Below are 18,713 nucleotides of genomic sequence, written 5' to 3'. Positions count from 1 at the left end.
AATAGTGACTCTGTGCAAATGTACAATAATTTAAATGCTTTTAAGAGTCAATGCAAGATGAGGTGACATATTTAGAAATACTTGTTTGCTTCATTGCAGAGCGTTGGATGAGAGGATCAATATGTCTGTGCGTTACTTATAGAGGAGGCACTGGGAGTTGATTAGCTTTTGGGACCTTTTTGGTTCCAGTTAATTAGTATCTATGGCTGTTTGTGTTTGGTTTTATTGCGGTACCATAACTCCATAGTTACATCTAGAAATGTACAGAGGTATTTAAATAAATCTATTCTACTAAATAACTAGCCCATACACTTATCTATACAATTGATCTTTAAGGCAGAATATGACATTTGGTGTGATGAATATTCATTTATTTTTATTTATATACTTTACTTTAGGGGTAAATAGAAAAACTAATGTTAATCAGGAATGACTCGTGAAATAAGTATGTTTATTCCCAGACCACTAAGAGCTAATACTTAAATAATGTTTCATAAACTTATAAATATCTACTTTATAGTCCTCAATGCAGACTTTTTCAGGAATGTTTCTGATTTATTTCTCATTCATTGCTTTGTAAAGACTATTTTGAGGACCTTGTTGAAAGATGTTGCAGATTAATGAGTGTTTCAATACTGGAGCAAGCCGTGTTGAATAAGATATTCAGATAGATCCCTCTTTTAGCCTCCCTAATGGCTCATTATGGGATGCTGCTCGGAATAATAAAAAACCTTCTGCAGCTCCAAAAACAGTTTCAGGAAACTCACCTGGAAATATCCCCTCTGGATCCTGTGGGTCGAACGGGTTGTCCATAAACATCCCGTTGGCCGTGGCCTCATCTCTTCCCAGTTTGTTCTGCACGATCAGAGTGTAGCGGCCGTTGTTGATGTGGGTGGGCTTGTTGAGGAAGAGACATCCGTGTTTCACCGATCCGTCACCCGAGTCGGGGATGAGCTGGGTGTATCTGTAGGCGCTCTCGTTGAGCTCTTTGCCATTGTAGCGCCAGGTGATGGTTGGTTCAGGGTTGCCGTCCACAACGAAGGGGAAACACCAGTGGTGCTGCTGCACGGCGTCCTTCAGGTAGATGATTCTGACTGGAACTGTTGGGAGATGACGGATTTGAGAGTTCAGGGGCAGCGAGAGAAGAGAAGTAGGAGATTTGGAAAGAGAAAGTGTTTCCTTTGCTCCTGACTTTGTGTTTCTTATTTGGAATGTCAACTAGGAAAGTGAAGACTTAAAGGAATGGTTGGACGTGTTGGGAAATACGGTTATTAGCTTTCTTACCTGGAGTTAGATGATACTTAATACCACACTCATGTCTGTATGGGGAATATGAAGCTATACAGCCAGCAGCCAGTTTAGCGTAGTTTAGCATAATGTGTGTCGGTTTGCTGCTTTTATATCACTGTAGATTTAGTCTACAGTCTTAATGAAGTCACGTTGGGCTTGAGGAAATTGTCATGAGAATTATTTCTCCCACTATATATTGAGATTTCAAAAACCAAATGATTGATCAATTTATTGAGAAAATAATCTGCAGATTAATTGATAATTTAAGTAAAAAGTACCATGTTTGCCTCTGAAATGTAGTTAAATGGAGGTACAAAGTAGCAAATCATGGATGAATAGTACTACTACTACTACTGCCACGAATAATAATAATAATAGTAATAATCATAATAAAGTACTTTGCATGGGTCATTGCTCATAAATCATATAATGATCACGGAGATGCTCATTTAAATGCATAATGTAGAATGTGCACCTTCATCATGTGCAACATAAAGGGTCGACGGTTGGCGAAGCGTCCTATAGGTTCCTCTCTGAGTTTCCATGAATCAATGTTCTCCATCTGAACATCAAACCTGTGCTGACCTGCTATGAATAATGGATCCTGGTCGTCGTCATGACCCCCCGCCCCCCACCCCCCGACCACAAAAGCTACCTGGAAGCTCTGCAGGACGTGAGGTTACAGGAAATGGCCTCGTCTGGATCGAAACACGACTCTCAAGTGCAGAGACCCCCCTCATAGTGCGCTTACAAGTCTGCTGCTCTTAACCCATGACCCAGCCTCAGAAAGTGCTGTGCTAAGGGGATACTGAGGTCTTTTCTCCAGAGCTCGTAGAAGTCCGTTGCACTGGGTGGAAATTAGCAGCGTGATTTACATTTAACTTATCATAGATATAATGAGATATTTAACTGCAGGGGATAAAAGAAGTGCTAGAATTATGTTTGCCAGCTCTCACAGAAGAATATTAGACAATGAACATTTTCAATAAATACACAAAATGATTCACAGTTAACCTGAACCTTTTGCATACAAAATATCAACTTTTTCTTGATGGTGAATATTAATAAAACTTGTGCTTTGAATCCACCTTTTAGCTTTAAATGACATTGCAAAAAAAACAACAACACATGCTCTTTTATGAAAGGAAAGCCACACGAGCGCCATGAATCAATGGCACAGAGAGCCACTCAGCAGTAAACACCCACTGTTCAGGGAGGTAATTAAGAGTAATTAAAGGGCTGGCGGTTAACGAGTGTCCGTCCACCAGGGGGGCTGATGTTGATAGATTAGCCGCACTAACGCATTTACAGACTGCCAATCACTGCGGATGAAGCGGTTTTCCGGAGTAGGAGGGGAAAAGTCCATTAGCACAGGCTCAAATCAGATCTCAGCGCCAGGTTATCAGCCCCATTTTCCTGACGTTCATTATCTGTCCCTCGATGCTCGTGCATTTGGCCTCAGCTGATTGGCGCCCCCGCTCTTTTTGGCTTTATTTTCTAATGAGTGTCACAGAGTTGGTGATATACGATATTGTTTGGGCAGTATTTCTTCTCAGTAATGTATCGCTAATGCATCCGACTGTGTTTTCTGTGGGACCGCTGGGTGCTGTCATTCCTCAGTGTTCCTCGACTCGCGGATGCGCTAATGCATCCGAAAGACAAAAACAACAGTAAACCTCCTGGGTCAAGCTGCAACTGTAGTTTAGAAGTGCACTGTGTGAGAGGTGGAGGAGTTCTTTCAAGAGCAAGGAGAGGTAAGCTCACTCTCTCTTTTTGTCCTCTCATTGTATCCTTGCATTAAATGACTAGCCATACCTGCAACACTTCACTCATATTATTTTAACACTTTTCGCCAGTCGTCAGAGTGAGTGGCAGATGACAAAGAGCTCCATTAGAAGCGTGGCGGGTGCATGCTCGTATTTGTGGAGTGGGGCATTTAGAAGAAATCAGTACAGTGCATTTTTCTTTTCTCCGGCGGTCCACCCTGCCTGCACTAGAAAAACGGCCCCAGTGTGCTCTCGCCCTCACCTCCATTAAGCCCCGACGACTTGCCTTGAGCCTGTGAGCTCTCAGGAGTGTGTTTTTTTTATTATTTTGCAGGCACTTACACTCGATGTCCAATTGCACCACCTCCTCCCTGGGCCCAGCTTGGTTCTCGGCCTCACAGGTTAGGTTGTGCAGGTTGTCGCTGGATGAGACGTTGGTGAGGAAAAGGACCAGCTCTAATGTGGAGCCCCAGATTCTGTCCTGTCAGCAGTCAACAGTGCAGACAAAGAGCAGAGGAGGTTAATGCAGCCCGGTCACAACTACATATAGATCACTTAGAGGGATGCAGGTTAGAGGGCTGAAATGGGATCCAATTTACTATACTGTAGATCAATAGATGAAAGAACCCAACGGAACTTTATTTAAACGGCTGTTATCTACAATTTGTCTAAAGTGCTTTACAGCACAGTGAGAAAAGTGTGAAATTAAATAAAATAATAACTTTTAGAAAATCTACACGAAGACACGTGGCCTCAGACAAATACAGCAAGCAAATTATACTTTGTTAATATCTGTGTACGTGTACTGAAAATACTTTACTACCTGGGTTAAGAAGTTGGATTGGAGCTCATCAGTTCGCCATCTCACAGTGGGAGTCGGACTTCCTGTCACTTGACAAGCAAATGTCAGGTTGCCTCCTTCTTGAATCTTTGGATCTTTGAAGGAGACAATGGTCACCTGAGGCAGACCTGAGAGCAGCAGAGGAGACAGCAATGAGCACGGGTCGCTAACGACAGCCAAGCTTCTTTTTATTTTATTTATTCTTTCTTTTAGCAGTTCAGAGAAACGACACTGCAGGGCCAAAAACTCTCTCATATGTTTCCTGGCAACAAGATGTTCCCGCTCTATTAAAACGACAATGCTGGTGAAACCAATTTCTTTCCTGCATTTCACTGCACCTGCTTGTTGAAGGCATTGATATGCAGAAGTGGAGCCATACATGGTTATTGTTTTTTATCTTTTAAAGCCAATTTGTATGAAGCTGCATTGTTTTCAAATATTCCACATGACAACACATGAGAGGGAGACTTATGAAGATTAATAACTTTCATGAACTTTACAATGAAATATAGCTAAAAATCCCCATCAGATATGTTTTAGGATGTATAAAAATACAGAATAAAACTGTGTCTGATATGTTTTTCTACAAAAAGAACAACACAATTTTGATAATAAAAAATTCTTAAAATCATTGAAATTGAAATCTCATAAAAAATCCAGAATATATGAACATCCAAATATTTTTGAGACTTGATTTCTGGTTTTAACATTTTGCATACTTACTGTTAACATGCATTATTAATGATAACATTATATAACATCACAATACAGTGCAAAAATGAAGCACAGGTATCACTCACTGCAGTTATCTAGTACCAAAGAGTTGAGCGGTTCTTCTTGATCATCGGAGAAACAAGACAACATTTGGTTGTCCACGTCACCGCGGTCATTCTGCTGCCACTGCTGGAGCCAGTGGAGGTCACAGGAGCAGACGAGAGGGTTGTCCCTCAGAACCCTGAGGAAAAAAACAGAGGGAAAATCATCTCTGCTGGCTAGAAATTCTATTCCTATTTAATTCTGATTCGATTTTCCTGTCAAAATCGCACAATGAAGACAAGAACTTCAACCGTAAAACATGAAAAAGATCAAGAGGTGAATGACTTTATTTATTTATCCCAGACATGCTCTCTTTATGTATAACCATAACAGTATTGGCTTACTATATTGTATTAATAGATACCGAGCATATACGGACTCCTTTTAAAACCACTAACAATTGATATTATATGAAACATATGCAATTTTGATGAATCCTTGAAGTATTTAACCTGTAGATAGAAAATAACCTTTCGTTCCCTCTTATTTTAAATTCTTCATTATGATTATAATTTTTCTTCAGCTTTCAAAAACCCTGCGAGTTAGCAGTAACTGTTGAAAAAAGTCAAACACTTTGTAAAAGGCAGCAGTTGTTTCTTTTACAATACCTAAGTATCTTGTACTTTAAAAATATGTGCACATCATAATCAACTCAACTGAGAGAAACAAAAGCCTCGTTCTCACTGTTTGTCTTGTTTAAGAACTAAAAAAACAGGGTTGGCCTTGGCGAATTGAAAAACCGCAGCAGGATTTGTTGATTACCAAACTGTGTTCAGTAACTTCAGTCAGACGGAGATGCAGGTTTGATATTAGACCTGACCTTTCAAGTTCAAGTCAGTCACACTCCCCTATGGCTGTACAGGTGTGGTAGCTTGTTGCTCTGCCATTAAAGGTGAGAAGAATCTATCTGCAGCTTGTAACAGAGAAAAGTTAAGAGGAGGCTCTACAGCTGAACAGGGTTAAAAAATCAATCATCATGGAACTCCTAAATGTTATGTTAAAGCATGCAAATGAGGCATCATCTAAAGCTTACTTTAGTGAATTTAGAAGAGATCTACAGGTACAAATAAACAAAGTAGTAAAATAAACACTTAAATACATTTTTTGGATGTTTTCTTTCCATTAGTTTAAGAGAAGACATTTGGAAGAAAAATAGCACACACTCTCAAAATTGACCAGTGCATGCAAATGTTTTTGCTTTTAGTGTCTCACCTTAATCCTAATCAAATGTATGTGTAAAGTGCTTTGTCCTGAGCCGCTGTGTGTAGGCATGTCTGGCACTGATGGCCGTCTTCAAGCTGCAGAGCTAGTTGTTTAAGTTTGTCACTTAGCTAGCTTTTGACTTATGGACTGTATGAAAATAATCGGCCTCCGAGACCAGAGTGCTGCAGGAAAGAGTCCTAAAACCTGTAGATTAGTTAGCATTTTTGCTAATCAGGCTCACTTGTGTCAAAGTCAATGGGTTATTTTGAATGTGTTTTTTTATAAAATGCCTGAAATAAGGTCTGTGGTTAACACAAGCTCAAAGAGATTTTTACCTGTTGTTGTGAAAATCATAAAAATAGTGTTCATTTTTGAAGATTATCTTGCTGAACAAAATATGTCGAAGTATAATAAACTTTTGTTTGAAACAGAGTTTATTTCCCATATTAATCCAATGGAAAAATAATCCCATTGGCTGTTTGTCGAGGGAACAAGTGTGTTGCTAACATCTGGGTACTGAAATGAGAGAACTGGGCAGAGACCGTTCATGTTGGTCTTGGATTGTTTTGGATTTGTTTTTTATTGTCTCTCTTACTGTTTATGTGCAGCCCAATCAGTAAGATCAATTCCTCCTTCGCAGCAAACTTGACCCCCTGGAAAATGACACTCATTTGAATGAATGAGAGAGTTTAAAGGGACTCACAGGTTGAGCTGTGGCAGAAAATGAAACACCTTCCAGGAGATGTGTTCCAGAGAGTTTGATGCCAGGTTCCTATGAAACAGTGAGAGAAGACACATGATATTACCAACATTTGTTTTGCTGTTCTGTCTCTATACAGTAGTCAACCTATGGTGTACACTATTTTATACAATCTATGGATGTACCTTGTTCAGGAAAGCTGAACAAAACATATTGTGCTAATTAGTTAGCATGAGAGGAAAGAACCTCATGACCAGATAAAGAAGTCTGGACATAATCAATAAGTTAACAATACCTTGACAGTGTATTTGAAATTGGTTTTGTAATCACGCAATCTGCTCAAGTGTCGCATCGAGAACATGAATACATCTTTTGAAAAATAAATTGAACTTTTCTCTGGCTAAATAAAAGAAAAAGAAAATAGTAAAAATGCTATTTTGATTGCTCTGCAGTTGAGTCACACTGTGATTTGATTGCTCACTCTCAGAGCGAAGCTTACCTGCCTTGAATTACTCTCAGTGGAAAACGTTAATGCACCCAAATGGGTTCTGATCAATTACCTTTGGCAAGTATTTCACACCAGCTCGGGGGCCACATTCACAAACACATCCAGCACACCTCTCTCTGTGTTTGCTCAGTGTCCAGTACATTAGGTGATTAGTTCGGAGTCACAAACACTTCTCGGAGGAAGGACGCAGCTCGGCTACACAGACTGACAAACCATATACCTGCATTTAGGGGGGAAAAAGTTTCCCATTTTTCTAGAAAATTGTACTTTTTTTATACAGTGTAGTAGTAAAGTAGATTTTAGCCATGTTAGCTTCTTGGCTCTAAGGGTGGCAATGTCAGTCGGTCCGTCCATCACTTTGGTCCAGACTTAAATATCTTGACAACTAATAGATGGTTTGACATGGATTTCTTTTATGAACATTCAAGGTCCCCAGAGGATGAATCCTCATGACTTTGGTGATCCCTGACATTTTCTCTAGCGCCACTATGAGGTTGAAAAAAAAATGATGGTAGGAATGCAAAACTTGGTACACATAGTCATGCCCCCCTCAGGATAGATTGTTATCACTTTGGTGATCCCCTGTGTTTTCATCTAGCGCCATTACTTCTAGTTTGGTTTGCAACGAAATACATCCAAAACCAACACATTATTACATTCTTACTACAATTTGTCAAATACTGACGATTTGTCCGTGCTCTTAAGAAAGTGCTATGGTGCTCTATAGGTACTCCTCAAGCCTCAGTTTTGGACGTGTCTGGGACAGCGTGTCAGTTCCACCTGCATGGCGTCTTTTCAAAATAAACGTCCATCTTAATAGGAAATAAGGTTTAGGTTACAAAAACCCTTTTGTTAGATTTATGAAAAGAGCGTGCTTGACGCTAACATGACTTACTAACGTGTCAACGTTTACTTTTAGTTTTACGTGGGAAACAAACAGCGTTCTCCTGGACAAAAGTTTGGTGTTTGTTTGACCCATCCACCTCCACTTCCACCACCTCCTTTTCACTATGTCTGCTGCTCAGACTGTATAATTATGACGCAGGTTGGTTTACATTGGAGTTCATTGAAACGCCGTTGGACACTGACCAACCGTTGGCATTTGACTAGTTGGCAAAACTGATGCCAATCCCATCATCCTCAGTTCTACTATGTGTTCATGCTTATTGGCCCATTGTAAATACTACATAGACATGTTAGCATTGTCAGTACGAGCATGTTAGCATGCAGGTGTTAGCATTTAGCTTGAAGCCCCATTGTGTTTGGCTACACTAAAATAGCTGTGTATAATTTGTCATTATAAAACATCATTGTGATCCTGTCATGGAATGAATGCTACGTATCTCTTTCTCAATCCTCACAGGGCTCTAAAATATCATCACAGTGGCCCTCAAATGATCCTCAGACAGCCGAAGAACCAGGCTGTAAATAAAGCTCCCCCAGAAGATGACAAAAAGCCACACTGGGGAGCGCCCACATGGAAGCCAATACATATTCACTCTGGCAGGGCCAAGGGTTCAATTATTTGTTTTCCTTGCTCCCAAAAGTTCATGTCAGATGGGTTAGCCATTGGGGCTTATCCATTACCAGCTCGATTCCTCCCCGGGCCCACAGGGGGAGGGCAGAGCCGGGAATAGCAGCTCGTTTTCTTTTGGCCATTCTCAAGTACTGACTTTTATAAAAGACGATGGAGGTCCAGGAGGGTTGTGGGTGAAGACGTGAGCAGAATGAAGGAAAGGACGGGTGGTCCAAGTCTCCATGTCCCCTGCTAGGTTTGGTCATAGTCTGTCCATCTTAATCTCAGAAACACATCTGTCACACAGAAGCCCCTTTACTCCACCCAACCCCAGCCCACCCTCTCCCTCCACAGTGAAATATTGATTAAGTGATAATGGACCCTTAGTGGAGTGTATTTATTATGCATCAGTTGTCGATAATCCGGCAAAGTGAGCGAGTAAAGGGTGACTGGTGGATCTCTTCTCCAATTTCTCGAGCCCACCCCGCCTGCCTCCTCCACCACCACCATCCCCCCCTCCTCCAAAACCCGCCTGTATTTCAGATAAGCAATGCGGGACATGTCGCACACGCTCAGCAAAACGATGAGGACAAGATGGAGGAGATAAGGGTCAGCTGCTGCTGAATAGACAGATATGATGGTTTAACTCGATAAGACTTCATTTTATTATTTATTGTTGGGCCTGGATTGAGAAGCCAAACTGATTGAAGTGGTTATTAATGCAAATATATTTACTATTACACAATAAGATATGTTTCTATGTTACAGTAACTGGCATATTTTTAGCAAATAAGGAAACAAATCAGTTTTCTTTGTCAGTAACAGCTAAATTAATTGATGTTTCACCTGCAACTAATGATTACTTTCATTATTGATTAATCTGCTTTAATCTTCAGGTTAGTTTATTGATTAATCAATGACCGTTAAGTCCACAAAAAAACTGAAAATAGTGAAAAATACAAATCACTATTTCCCAGACTCCATTGTAATGTCTTACATATGAAAAATATTAAATTACCAAATACTCATATAAGAGTAACTGGAACCAATACTGATGTATACTAATTAGTCTTTCTTGTGTTTGTTACAAACAGCTGGATGTTATGTTTTACATGATTTCCATCGAGAAAGACTACTTCTTATAAATGCAATTTGTGGTTTAAAATGAGCTCACACATTTACCAGATCTGTGGATGATTAACAAACATTCGACCGAGCGACTGAGTCACAGTGATTTTGAGAAATGCAGCTCATCACTTCATGTGACGTTCAGTATTAAAGCACTGACTGACAGTGACAAATAGGCTGACCCACATACAGGTCAAAACATGACACGGGGATGACAATCCTTTTGTATTGACAAGGACACTTACACATACTGGAGCTTGAGGTTGTGCTTGAAGGCAGTGGCAGAGATGAGCCTCAGCTTACACGATGTGACCGTGCTGGAGAGAAGGAGAAAGCACAGTAAACACAGGAACACGGCTTGTTTAGACTGGAATAAAGAACTACTACTCAGGTTATCAAATAGAGAGTGTGAGATAAATAAATGCAGGAGTTGCATTATTGTCATTATTCATTAATCCTGGTTTCTTTTTCAAATACTCAAATTAATTGTTCGCTCTGTGAAGTGTCAGAAAACACTGAAAATGCCCAAACCCAAAATGGAAAGTTTTTTGCAATGCTTGTTTTGTGATCTACAATGAGCTTTTTGTAGAGATACTTGAAAGATTTAAAGCTCTTTTTCTTTGAAAAACTTGTTAAATTATTAATTCATCATTAAAGAATTTGCCTATACATTTTTTGTCGATTCAACTGGTAGATCAATAAAATATATTCTTCAGCTCTATCTAACTGACTTCTATCTTTCTCAGACAAACAAATTTTTTTGACTGAGGTCATTAGAATTTTTTTTTTTATTGAACTACCTTCAGATTCTTTTTCAGATATGTCTATGACCTATACTCATACTTTTGTGGACCTTTTGTGCTGGGCTGTTTTTTCTAGTTTGCTACAACTTTAATGGAACCCTTTCAGCAAACTGTTAGTTCAATCCAAGCTTAGCTACCCAATAAGCCAGAGAGTTTGGAATGAATATAAAAGGAAATTACAAGTAAAAGGGTGATGAATGGTTTCAACTTTTCTCTACCTTCCGCCTGAAATTAAAAGGACCCATCGTTTAAAAAATGAATAAGAGCTTTGACACATACTGTATGTGCTGTGACAGAGCAGAAAGCTTGATCGGCATAGCAACAACAAGTAAGGGGGGGGGGGGGGGGGGGTTATTGAGTGGTCAATTGTATGGAGTTACATATTGTACTGAGAATTGCACGGACCCAACAAACAGTTCTCAGAACAGTGCAGTATTACAACATGTAAAAGCATAGTGTTAAACATTTGTCTTCATCTTTAGGTAAGTTGTCCACATTGTGAGAAAAGCGTTACTTACAGGTTCTTCAGCTCTCTGTAGTAGACAAGATCAATTTCTGTTATATTCTCCAGGGCTGCTTGGTTTTCTATGTAACTGGTTAACAAGGGAGAGAGAGAGAGAGAGAGAGAGAGAGAGAGAGAGAGAGAGAGAGTTCCATGGTAAATACATACATTTTGCTGTGACCTTCAGCCTTTGGTTGTGTAGATAATCAATTAAGCCCACGCTGAATGAAAATAAAAGACACAAAACTACAAAGACAAGTGAATGAGTTCCTTCTTTAGGGACACACAAAAGAATGAAGAAGATGAGCTTATCATCATTCATGTTCATCATTTAGGGTGTTCCAAACAGGCAGATGACAACAACAATACTGATTTGCCATTTTTTTTTTTTAAATAGGCAATTTTGTACCCAGGAGAGTAAACCAAAAAAATCTAGTGAGTAATCCAAAAAACACTGAATGCAACAAAAGAGTCTGAATTGAGTCACCTGTGTAACCTTTGTGTCAATATGCAGCGGCCAATTACTTTAAACCATTAACCTCTGTTAAAAGGTATTATTATTGAGAGTTGGGAGAAAGAACAGGAAAAGACTGGGAGTGAGTGGGGATTTGAAACAATGCTCATGTGAGTTGATTGAGAGCAAAAAAGAAATGAATCAAAGAAGGAGGGCAGAATCCAAATTTAACCCCCACTGACATCTGTCTGACCTACATGACATCCAACAAACAAACGGATAATAAAACCAACCGAGATGTCCAGAGGCCCGCAAACCGCAAAGCTCAAATCAGAACTTAATCTACTGTTCATGTGGAAAAAAAAGAAGCATAATGCCTTAAGAGACGCCGGGTAGACGGGGCTGATGGGAAATTCTTCTCTGTTAGTCATTTTCCACTTTTCCAGACACAGCTCCTATACCTCAGAATAACTACTGAGCTGTGGATCAATTCAGCACTCAACGCAAGGACAGACAGCTCTTTTCATGGGAAGTTTGAATAGACGGTTTGATCGGACCCACCAAGGATCTCGCCAGCTAAAACTGTCAAACTGTCCGCCCCATTCTCCTCCGCCTCCTCACTCCACCCTCTTATGTGTACGTTGTCCATTTAGCCCAGGAGGACTCTTTATTTAGTCGTTTCAAATGAATGATGAAGGATATGTGAATGTCTTCAGCCCTCTCTTGAACACACATCCTTGGGAAAGTGTAATAAAAAGAAAATGACAAAAAATAACGTTATTTTGAGACGACCCCCAAGGGAGGACGATTGGAAAAATAATCAACTTTAAATATTAACAATTGATGATTACCATATCTGTAAGGCAAATGAACTAAGCAGGAAGTACTTAAAGGTGCATTAAGCAAAATAAAAAGCATATCTGTTGTCTCTTAACAGTTCTCAACATGGCTACAGCTGAGCCACTGGCTTATAGCTAACGTTGCTAACAGCACTAACAGTACAAACAACAGCAGCAGTACGGACAGAGCTAACAGTAGGAGGATGGGTGCTACGCTTCAGAGGTGACGCCGACTGTTGGGATGTATGAAAGAAGTGCAGAATGGCGACCATGAGCTAGCCAGTAGGGCACGCTCACATGCACTAAATGAGGGAGAGCAACTTCATTCTCTGCACATTTAGACATTACACCAATATATCTTCCCTTTGCAAATAGTTGCTTGCTGTTATATTAATGCTCTGAATACTTTATAGAGAACCTTTTAAGGTTAGTTTGTTGGAATCTAACCTCAGGGCAACATCTTATTCAGCTTTGATTGTTTGCTCCGCCCTGATTAGTTTCACCTGTCCCTCATTAGGTTTTGCATTATTTTTAATGTATTTTTAAGTATCTTCATTATGTTAGCAAGTCTGCATCTGGGTCCTTCATGCCTGTGCTGCTTAACAACAGCCCCAACGTGTTGAGCTCTCTGGGACACTTTAGTTTAGGGTCTCAGAAACACAGCGCTCTGCTGTTAGGTTAGCATGGTCAACGTTAGCATGGTCAACGGGTAATGACCAGCCTTGTTTCTGTGCTTCATGTGGTTTTGTTTGCGTTTAAACCACACCCAAACAGTCCTAATGAAGCAGACTAGCTGAGATTCAGAGTATTTCATTTTCAATAAATGATGTCTAAGCATGTTTTTAGAAAAACTTTGATTATTGCTGGTTTAGTCATGAATATTTATAGCCAAATATTGGAAGTTTTTGGGGGTTAAATAAAATGGAAAAAGGGCTTTTAAAGTACATTTTGTTGAGACAGTGCCGATGACGGCAGACTGGTTTCTAGCGGGTCATGTGACCTATCAAGACTATACAGCACTTTTAATGGTTTCTGTGGTCGCTGGGCTCTGGAAAACGCATCAGCTGTTGCTCCTGGTACTGTAGCTGCCGTTTCTGGTTACAGGGAATTGATTAATGATTATATGAATACATATTTTCTTGAATGTTTTTTTTGTGCAAAATGACAAGTTACTTGAATGCTGTGAAAAAGAAGTAAAAAAAAATGTCGTCTGAAATGAAGTGAAGTAGAAGAATAAAGATGCATGGATGATAGATAGATATATAGATAGATACAGTACTTAAATAATCCATGGGGACAGCTCTTTGTCATGCAGTTAACTGAATATAGATTTTTTCCTCATTGGTATTCTAGTGTTTAGTGAATATGCCAAAAAAAGAAATAATAATATCTGCAGTAATTTCCAGTTGATGACAGCCACTTTCAGCATGTGGCATTGTTTCAACCCTCCAGTTCTCTGTTTGTCAGCTGCAGCACACAAACCTTTTTTATTCATGTCTGATTGACCCGCACAGCAATAATGTGATTACAGGGCAGGTGGGCCCCAGGATCACCCATCGCCCTTACTTATTGGATTGAGCCAAGTGGGTTGTATATCATCTATTGTTCCTGGGTGGAGGCATTGACTGGCAATTCGCAAAATTGAATTTATAACTCGGCGTATGATGAATCTTGGCCCCGGTTCCACGGTTAATGGCCCCTCGTTTGTTCCGCGTATCGGCTGTATTCCCCTCGCACTGCCAATACGGCGAAGTGTTGTTGTTTGCTGGCATGTAGAGCACCGCGGTAAACAGGAGCCGGAGAAAGGGTCCGCTCACTTATTGATCGAACTGGTTCAGAGAGAATGTCAAGCCTCACCCTGAGCTCTACGAAACATGTTTAGCTGCAGGTACAAGGAAATACCTCTGAGATAAGAGAGAGAGGGGGGAAAGGAGAGAGGGGTATAGGTGAATAGAGGCATAAAGCAGCAGAAAATTGACTAGCTCCCCCGAAATAGCTTTTCACAAATGCAGTCCCTTCTTAGCAAGTGCTAATTGCTCAGAACTGTGGACAGGAACAAAGAGAGAACAGCGTGGTGGTGCAGTGAGTGACATTTAGTTTTCCACGCCGGAGCTGATGGTGGGTTGCATAATAATACAGCAGCCGTCTTTTAAATCACAGGTGGTCAGTTTTTGCTTCCTTTCTCATACAAAGTTTTCAAAAGCCAATGTTAAATGACAGTCATCTGCTGTAAACGTGCCACAGCTGAGTGAGAAGTCGCAGTTCTTCCGAGCAATAACTTGGAGGAGTTTTATTCAAAGACATTCCCCACAGTGACTGCCTTTCCATAAATATGTGACAATCAAACGTGTGGCATGTATGCCTGTAAAGACTTTCATCAAACCAGCCTCCAGACCTCAGCAACAAGTGAAAATGTACTTCTGCTATCGAGCATAATTTGAACCACAGGACATGAATTGGGTCAGAACGACCTTGGTGGTAAACACAGGTGGAATTTACATTAGCGCCTCAAAAAATGAAAAATAATTTCTCCAGTCCAGCCGCGTGTATCTTAGATTAACAGCATGCGGGTCACCACCATGAATAACATCATGGTATTTGTACATTAAATAATTATTTGTTATCCTTCAGAACTATTCCACATGTATCTTGTCCTTTAGTAGAATTTGAAGTCAGAGTTTATGGAACTCTGCTTTGATTACAACTTTGTATCCGTACATGTATTTGCTGTATTTGGATGACTCTGATGAAGACCACAAGCCGAAACGTGTTGACCTAAACAATAAAGTTCTTCTATAAGTGTTGCTTGACCTCTCCATAATAGCGTATCATAAGATAACTTTGAAAAATTGGATTTTCCCAAAGTTTCAGTACTTAAGCCTGTTCAAACCACACATTCTTGATGAAGCTGATCTTTTGAGTGTTAAAAACGTATTAAAGGACATATAAAGATGCTTTTTTTTTTAACTTAACCGTTATAAGTTATGAATACTTAATGTTTTGAAGAAAAGTATGATTTTGAAATCAAGTTAAAACACAAAAAACAGCACCACTGCAGACGGCTAAAGTCGCAGAATTTATGAACTCTGATAACGTTTTCATACCAAAAGTTTATATTTCCACACATTTAGGACAGATTTTCCATCTCCTAAACTTTGCTGTGTTTTTATCATAACATGAAAAAACACAGCAAAACTGGAGTTTGGTTGATGAGTTTTTCCACATTACTCAAGTGCTGAGATCCTTTAAAGACCCCGAGGCCACATGTTGAGGCACAATGGATAATAGGACATCAGTTCCCGTCACTCTATGCCAGTTATTGTCAGTAGCAATCCATAATTGATTTCCCATAAACAGAGTGACAAAATTACTGCCATGCTAATGCATCTCAAGAAGCAGTAAATTTACTCTCCATCAAGCAGCCTCTGGACTTGGCTAACGCAAAGAACAACTTATTTCTACTCTCAACAGAGCAGAAATCTGACTTAATAAGAAACAAATGAAGCATTGCGAGCCTGGCAGACAATTAGCATTTTTCGCTCACTGTGGTCTTGAGGGACACTTGACAGATGCTCTCCAATACTTTGCTGTTGTACTTTGGTGGGGCATCATCATTATCTCTTGCTAAACACAACTGGATAAACACAACGCTGAGAACGAACTCTACTCGTGGTATGAAAACACCAATTGATGCAACAAATTACTGCGAATAATAAATAAACAAATGCATATCCGCACAAATTCTAATCCTAACACCCATTAGCATGCAGAAAAGCACTTGTTCCGAGTCAAAGCAAAGGAAAACAACTTTGTTGCACAACCTTGAATGAAACATCTGCTTCTGTATCACTCAATCAGAAAACCTTACCAAAGATTGCAGGGTGATGTTTACGATCACTACACCTGGACTAGATAAACAAACTCAATTGGACAAGGACCAAGAAAGATAAGCAATTATCACCCTAAACTGCATATCTGATATGAAACCATTGGCAAAGGGTCCCATTGAAACCAAAACTCTGCCATTGAGACACTCACAAACAAATTCAAAGCCAACCAAAGAGTGATAACATGAACACAAGCAAAAAAAATCAAACTTGGATAACCACCAACATCGAGGCATCTGATAAACACATGCTGATTCAGAGGACGCATGCAGAGCAGGTGACACATCATACTCACATCTCTGTCACGTTCTCGCTCTCTTGCGGGGCCAGTGCCGGGATGCTGGCGATGCCATTGGGCTCCAGGCACTGAAGCATGGCGAAAGAGCACCGGCAAGCCGCCGGGCAGCCTCCCAAGGTGGGCGCCGGCGCCACGCTGAGCAGGGCGAGCACCAGGGGCAAGCCGAGCGCCAGGGCCCGCGGTGCCACAGCCATGCTCCAAAAGGGGGGATCTTCTCAGCACTCAGCGGAGAGGCTTGGCAGCTGTAGTTGGGACTCAGTGTTTGTGTGTGCTTCACCCTTAATGAAGAGGTGAGGAGCTTTCACACACTGAGGCTCTTCGCGTGGCTCCTCTTTGCAGGGGTTGAGATCTCCAGCTGGTCAGGGGTCTGGTGCTGAGCCACAGCTGTACTGAGCAGCAGGAGGGGCAGGCAGGCAGGCAGGCAGGCAAGGGGCCTCTGGGGACACGGTGGTAGTGGGCTGCAGCCTCTCTCTTTCTCCCTCTCTCTTCCTCTCCTCCACGATGAAGGGAGGGGCGAGAAAACAAGGGCCCAGAGTCACCAGACACCTTCGAAAAGCGAGAGCGGGGGAAGAGGGGGGGGGGGGTGAAGGGTGTGGGTTGATGATGACAAGAGGAAGAGATGGGATATGGTGATGGAGATCTCATCTGCTCCACCCCTTGCCGTCCTGCCAGCAGCTTCGAGGTCCAAGCAGAGCCAAGAAGTCAGGGCTCTTGGGTGCCTGGATGGTTGCAGCAGCACTCTGGCACTAACACTGTAGCAACATCCTGCCGTACGGATGGATGGAGCTCTCTGTTCTTGGAGAATTGATTGTGAAGGTTCGTGATTGTTGAGACTTAGGAGGTCAGAGAGAATTTAATGGCCGTGGGGAGGGGTGGGGAGGCGTTTTTTCAACTCCCAGCAGGATTTCATAATAGGAAATGAAAGTAAATAACTCTCTCGGTATGTTGCTTTACATCACTGGAACATAAAGAGTTAGAAGCCTCGGGAAGGCTTTCACACAATATGCATTCCGCTCAAATAAAGGACTTTCAAGCTAAAATATATTTTATAGATTTCAGAACTAAAAATTCCACTCAGAACTGCCTCAGAGTGAATTTGAGTTGACACGATGCATCAAGTTGCATTCTGGGTAATGCAGGCACTAGGTTTTGACAAGGAAGAAAAATGTGAAGATTAAAAGACATTATTACATATTTTATACACTTTAGATTTAAAGCTCTTTATTACGAATCAATGTCAACAATGTTATAGAAGTTTGATGCTAAATCGGTGGAACAGCTCTTTTAAAGTCACGGTATTCGTGTTTCCACTCACATATTTTTACTTGCATTTTGAAGTATCACATTAGAAAAGCTGTATTGAATTGGCGACATTTTATAAAACTTACTCACTTGTGCAAAAAAGTTTTTGCGATCGGTTGAGGTGTTTTTTTTAGAGTCAATGCGCTAATTAAGGTGTGGAAATGCCGTTGCCGAAAAAGTTCTGACGAAGGTAACATTTAACTCACGTGATTGGTTTTTTGCCGTCTGCGTCTTCCTGGATGTTTTTTCCCGTAACATGACAATGCTCGTCTTTGTCTCCACACAGCATGAAACATGGCTAATGACATTAGAGAACAATTAAAACTTGCCCAATGAAACAATTCCCGAAAAACATTTCTCCATTTTTCTACTCTACATGGGTTAGATGGCCAAGCGATTTTGTTTTGGGTCCAGTTCTCTACTTTGGCTTCTTCTACTCTGTTTACTGGTGGATTACAGCCATATGTAGCCTTTAGCGCGTTTTGCCAACACTACTCTGTAGTCTAGTTTATTTAATAATAATAATTAAGCCTTTATTAGTCCCACAATGGGGAAATTATTTCTTTGCATTTAACCCATCCCGGAGGAGCAGTGGGCTGCAATGAAGCGCCCGGGGAGCAACTTGGGGTTAGGTGTCTTGCTCAAGGACACCTCGGCATGTTGCCGGTAGAGGGGTTTGAACCACCAACCTTGTGGTTACGGGACAAGTGCTCTACCTCATGTGCCACAGCCGCCCAACCCAGGTGATGGGAACACGCATTTTTGGCATTTTTTTTTTTGCAAAAAAGTTTGCTTAACAAGTAAAGGGAAACACGGCTTGTTAAAGGGAAGTTTGAGTTGATGAGAAATTTGCAAAGCAG

General features: G+C 40.8%; 1 protein-coding gene across 2 annotated transcripts in view; it reads right to left on the bottom strand.

The window, feature by feature from the left end:
* ntrk1 (neurotrophic tyrosine kinase, receptor, type 1) overlaps positions 1–18,713 on the bottom strand; it is a 44,869-nt gene that overhangs the window by 15,165 nt on the left and 10,991 nt on the right. For both annotated transcript variants that reach the window (XM_054621150.1, XM_054621151.1), the window contains exons 2-9: positions 16,549–17,097; positions 11,090–11,164; positions 10,014–10,085; positions 6,620–6,688; positions 4,698–4,852; positions 3,880–4,025; positions 3,399–3,537; positions 768–1,100 (exon numbers count right to left, since the gene is read on the bottom strand). In XM_054621150.1, coding sequence (XP_054477125.1) covers positions 768–1,100; positions 3,399–3,537; positions 3,880–4,025; positions 4,698–4,852; positions 6,620–6,688; positions 10,014–10,085; positions 11,090–11,164; positions 16,549–16,745 — 1,186 coding nt within the window. In that variant the 5' untranslated portion in view covers positions 16,746–17,097. The remainder of the gene's footprint in view (positions 1–767; positions 1,101–3,398; positions 3,538–3,879; positions 4,026–4,697; positions 4,853–6,619; positions 6,689–10,013; positions 10,086–11,089; positions 11,165–16,548; positions 17,098–18,713) is intronic.

Source organism: Anoplopoma fimbria, chromosome 20 (genome assembly GCF_027596085.1).
Source record: "Anoplopoma fimbria isolate UVic2021 breed Golden Eagle Sablefish chromosome 20, Afim_UVic_2022, whole genome shotgun sequence".
Classification (NCBI taxonomy): domain Eukaryota; kingdom Metazoa; phylum Chordata; class Actinopteri; order Perciformes; family Anoplopomatidae; genus Anoplopoma; species Anoplopoma fimbria.
This window is presented reverse-complemented; position numbering and strand designations above follow the sequence as displayed.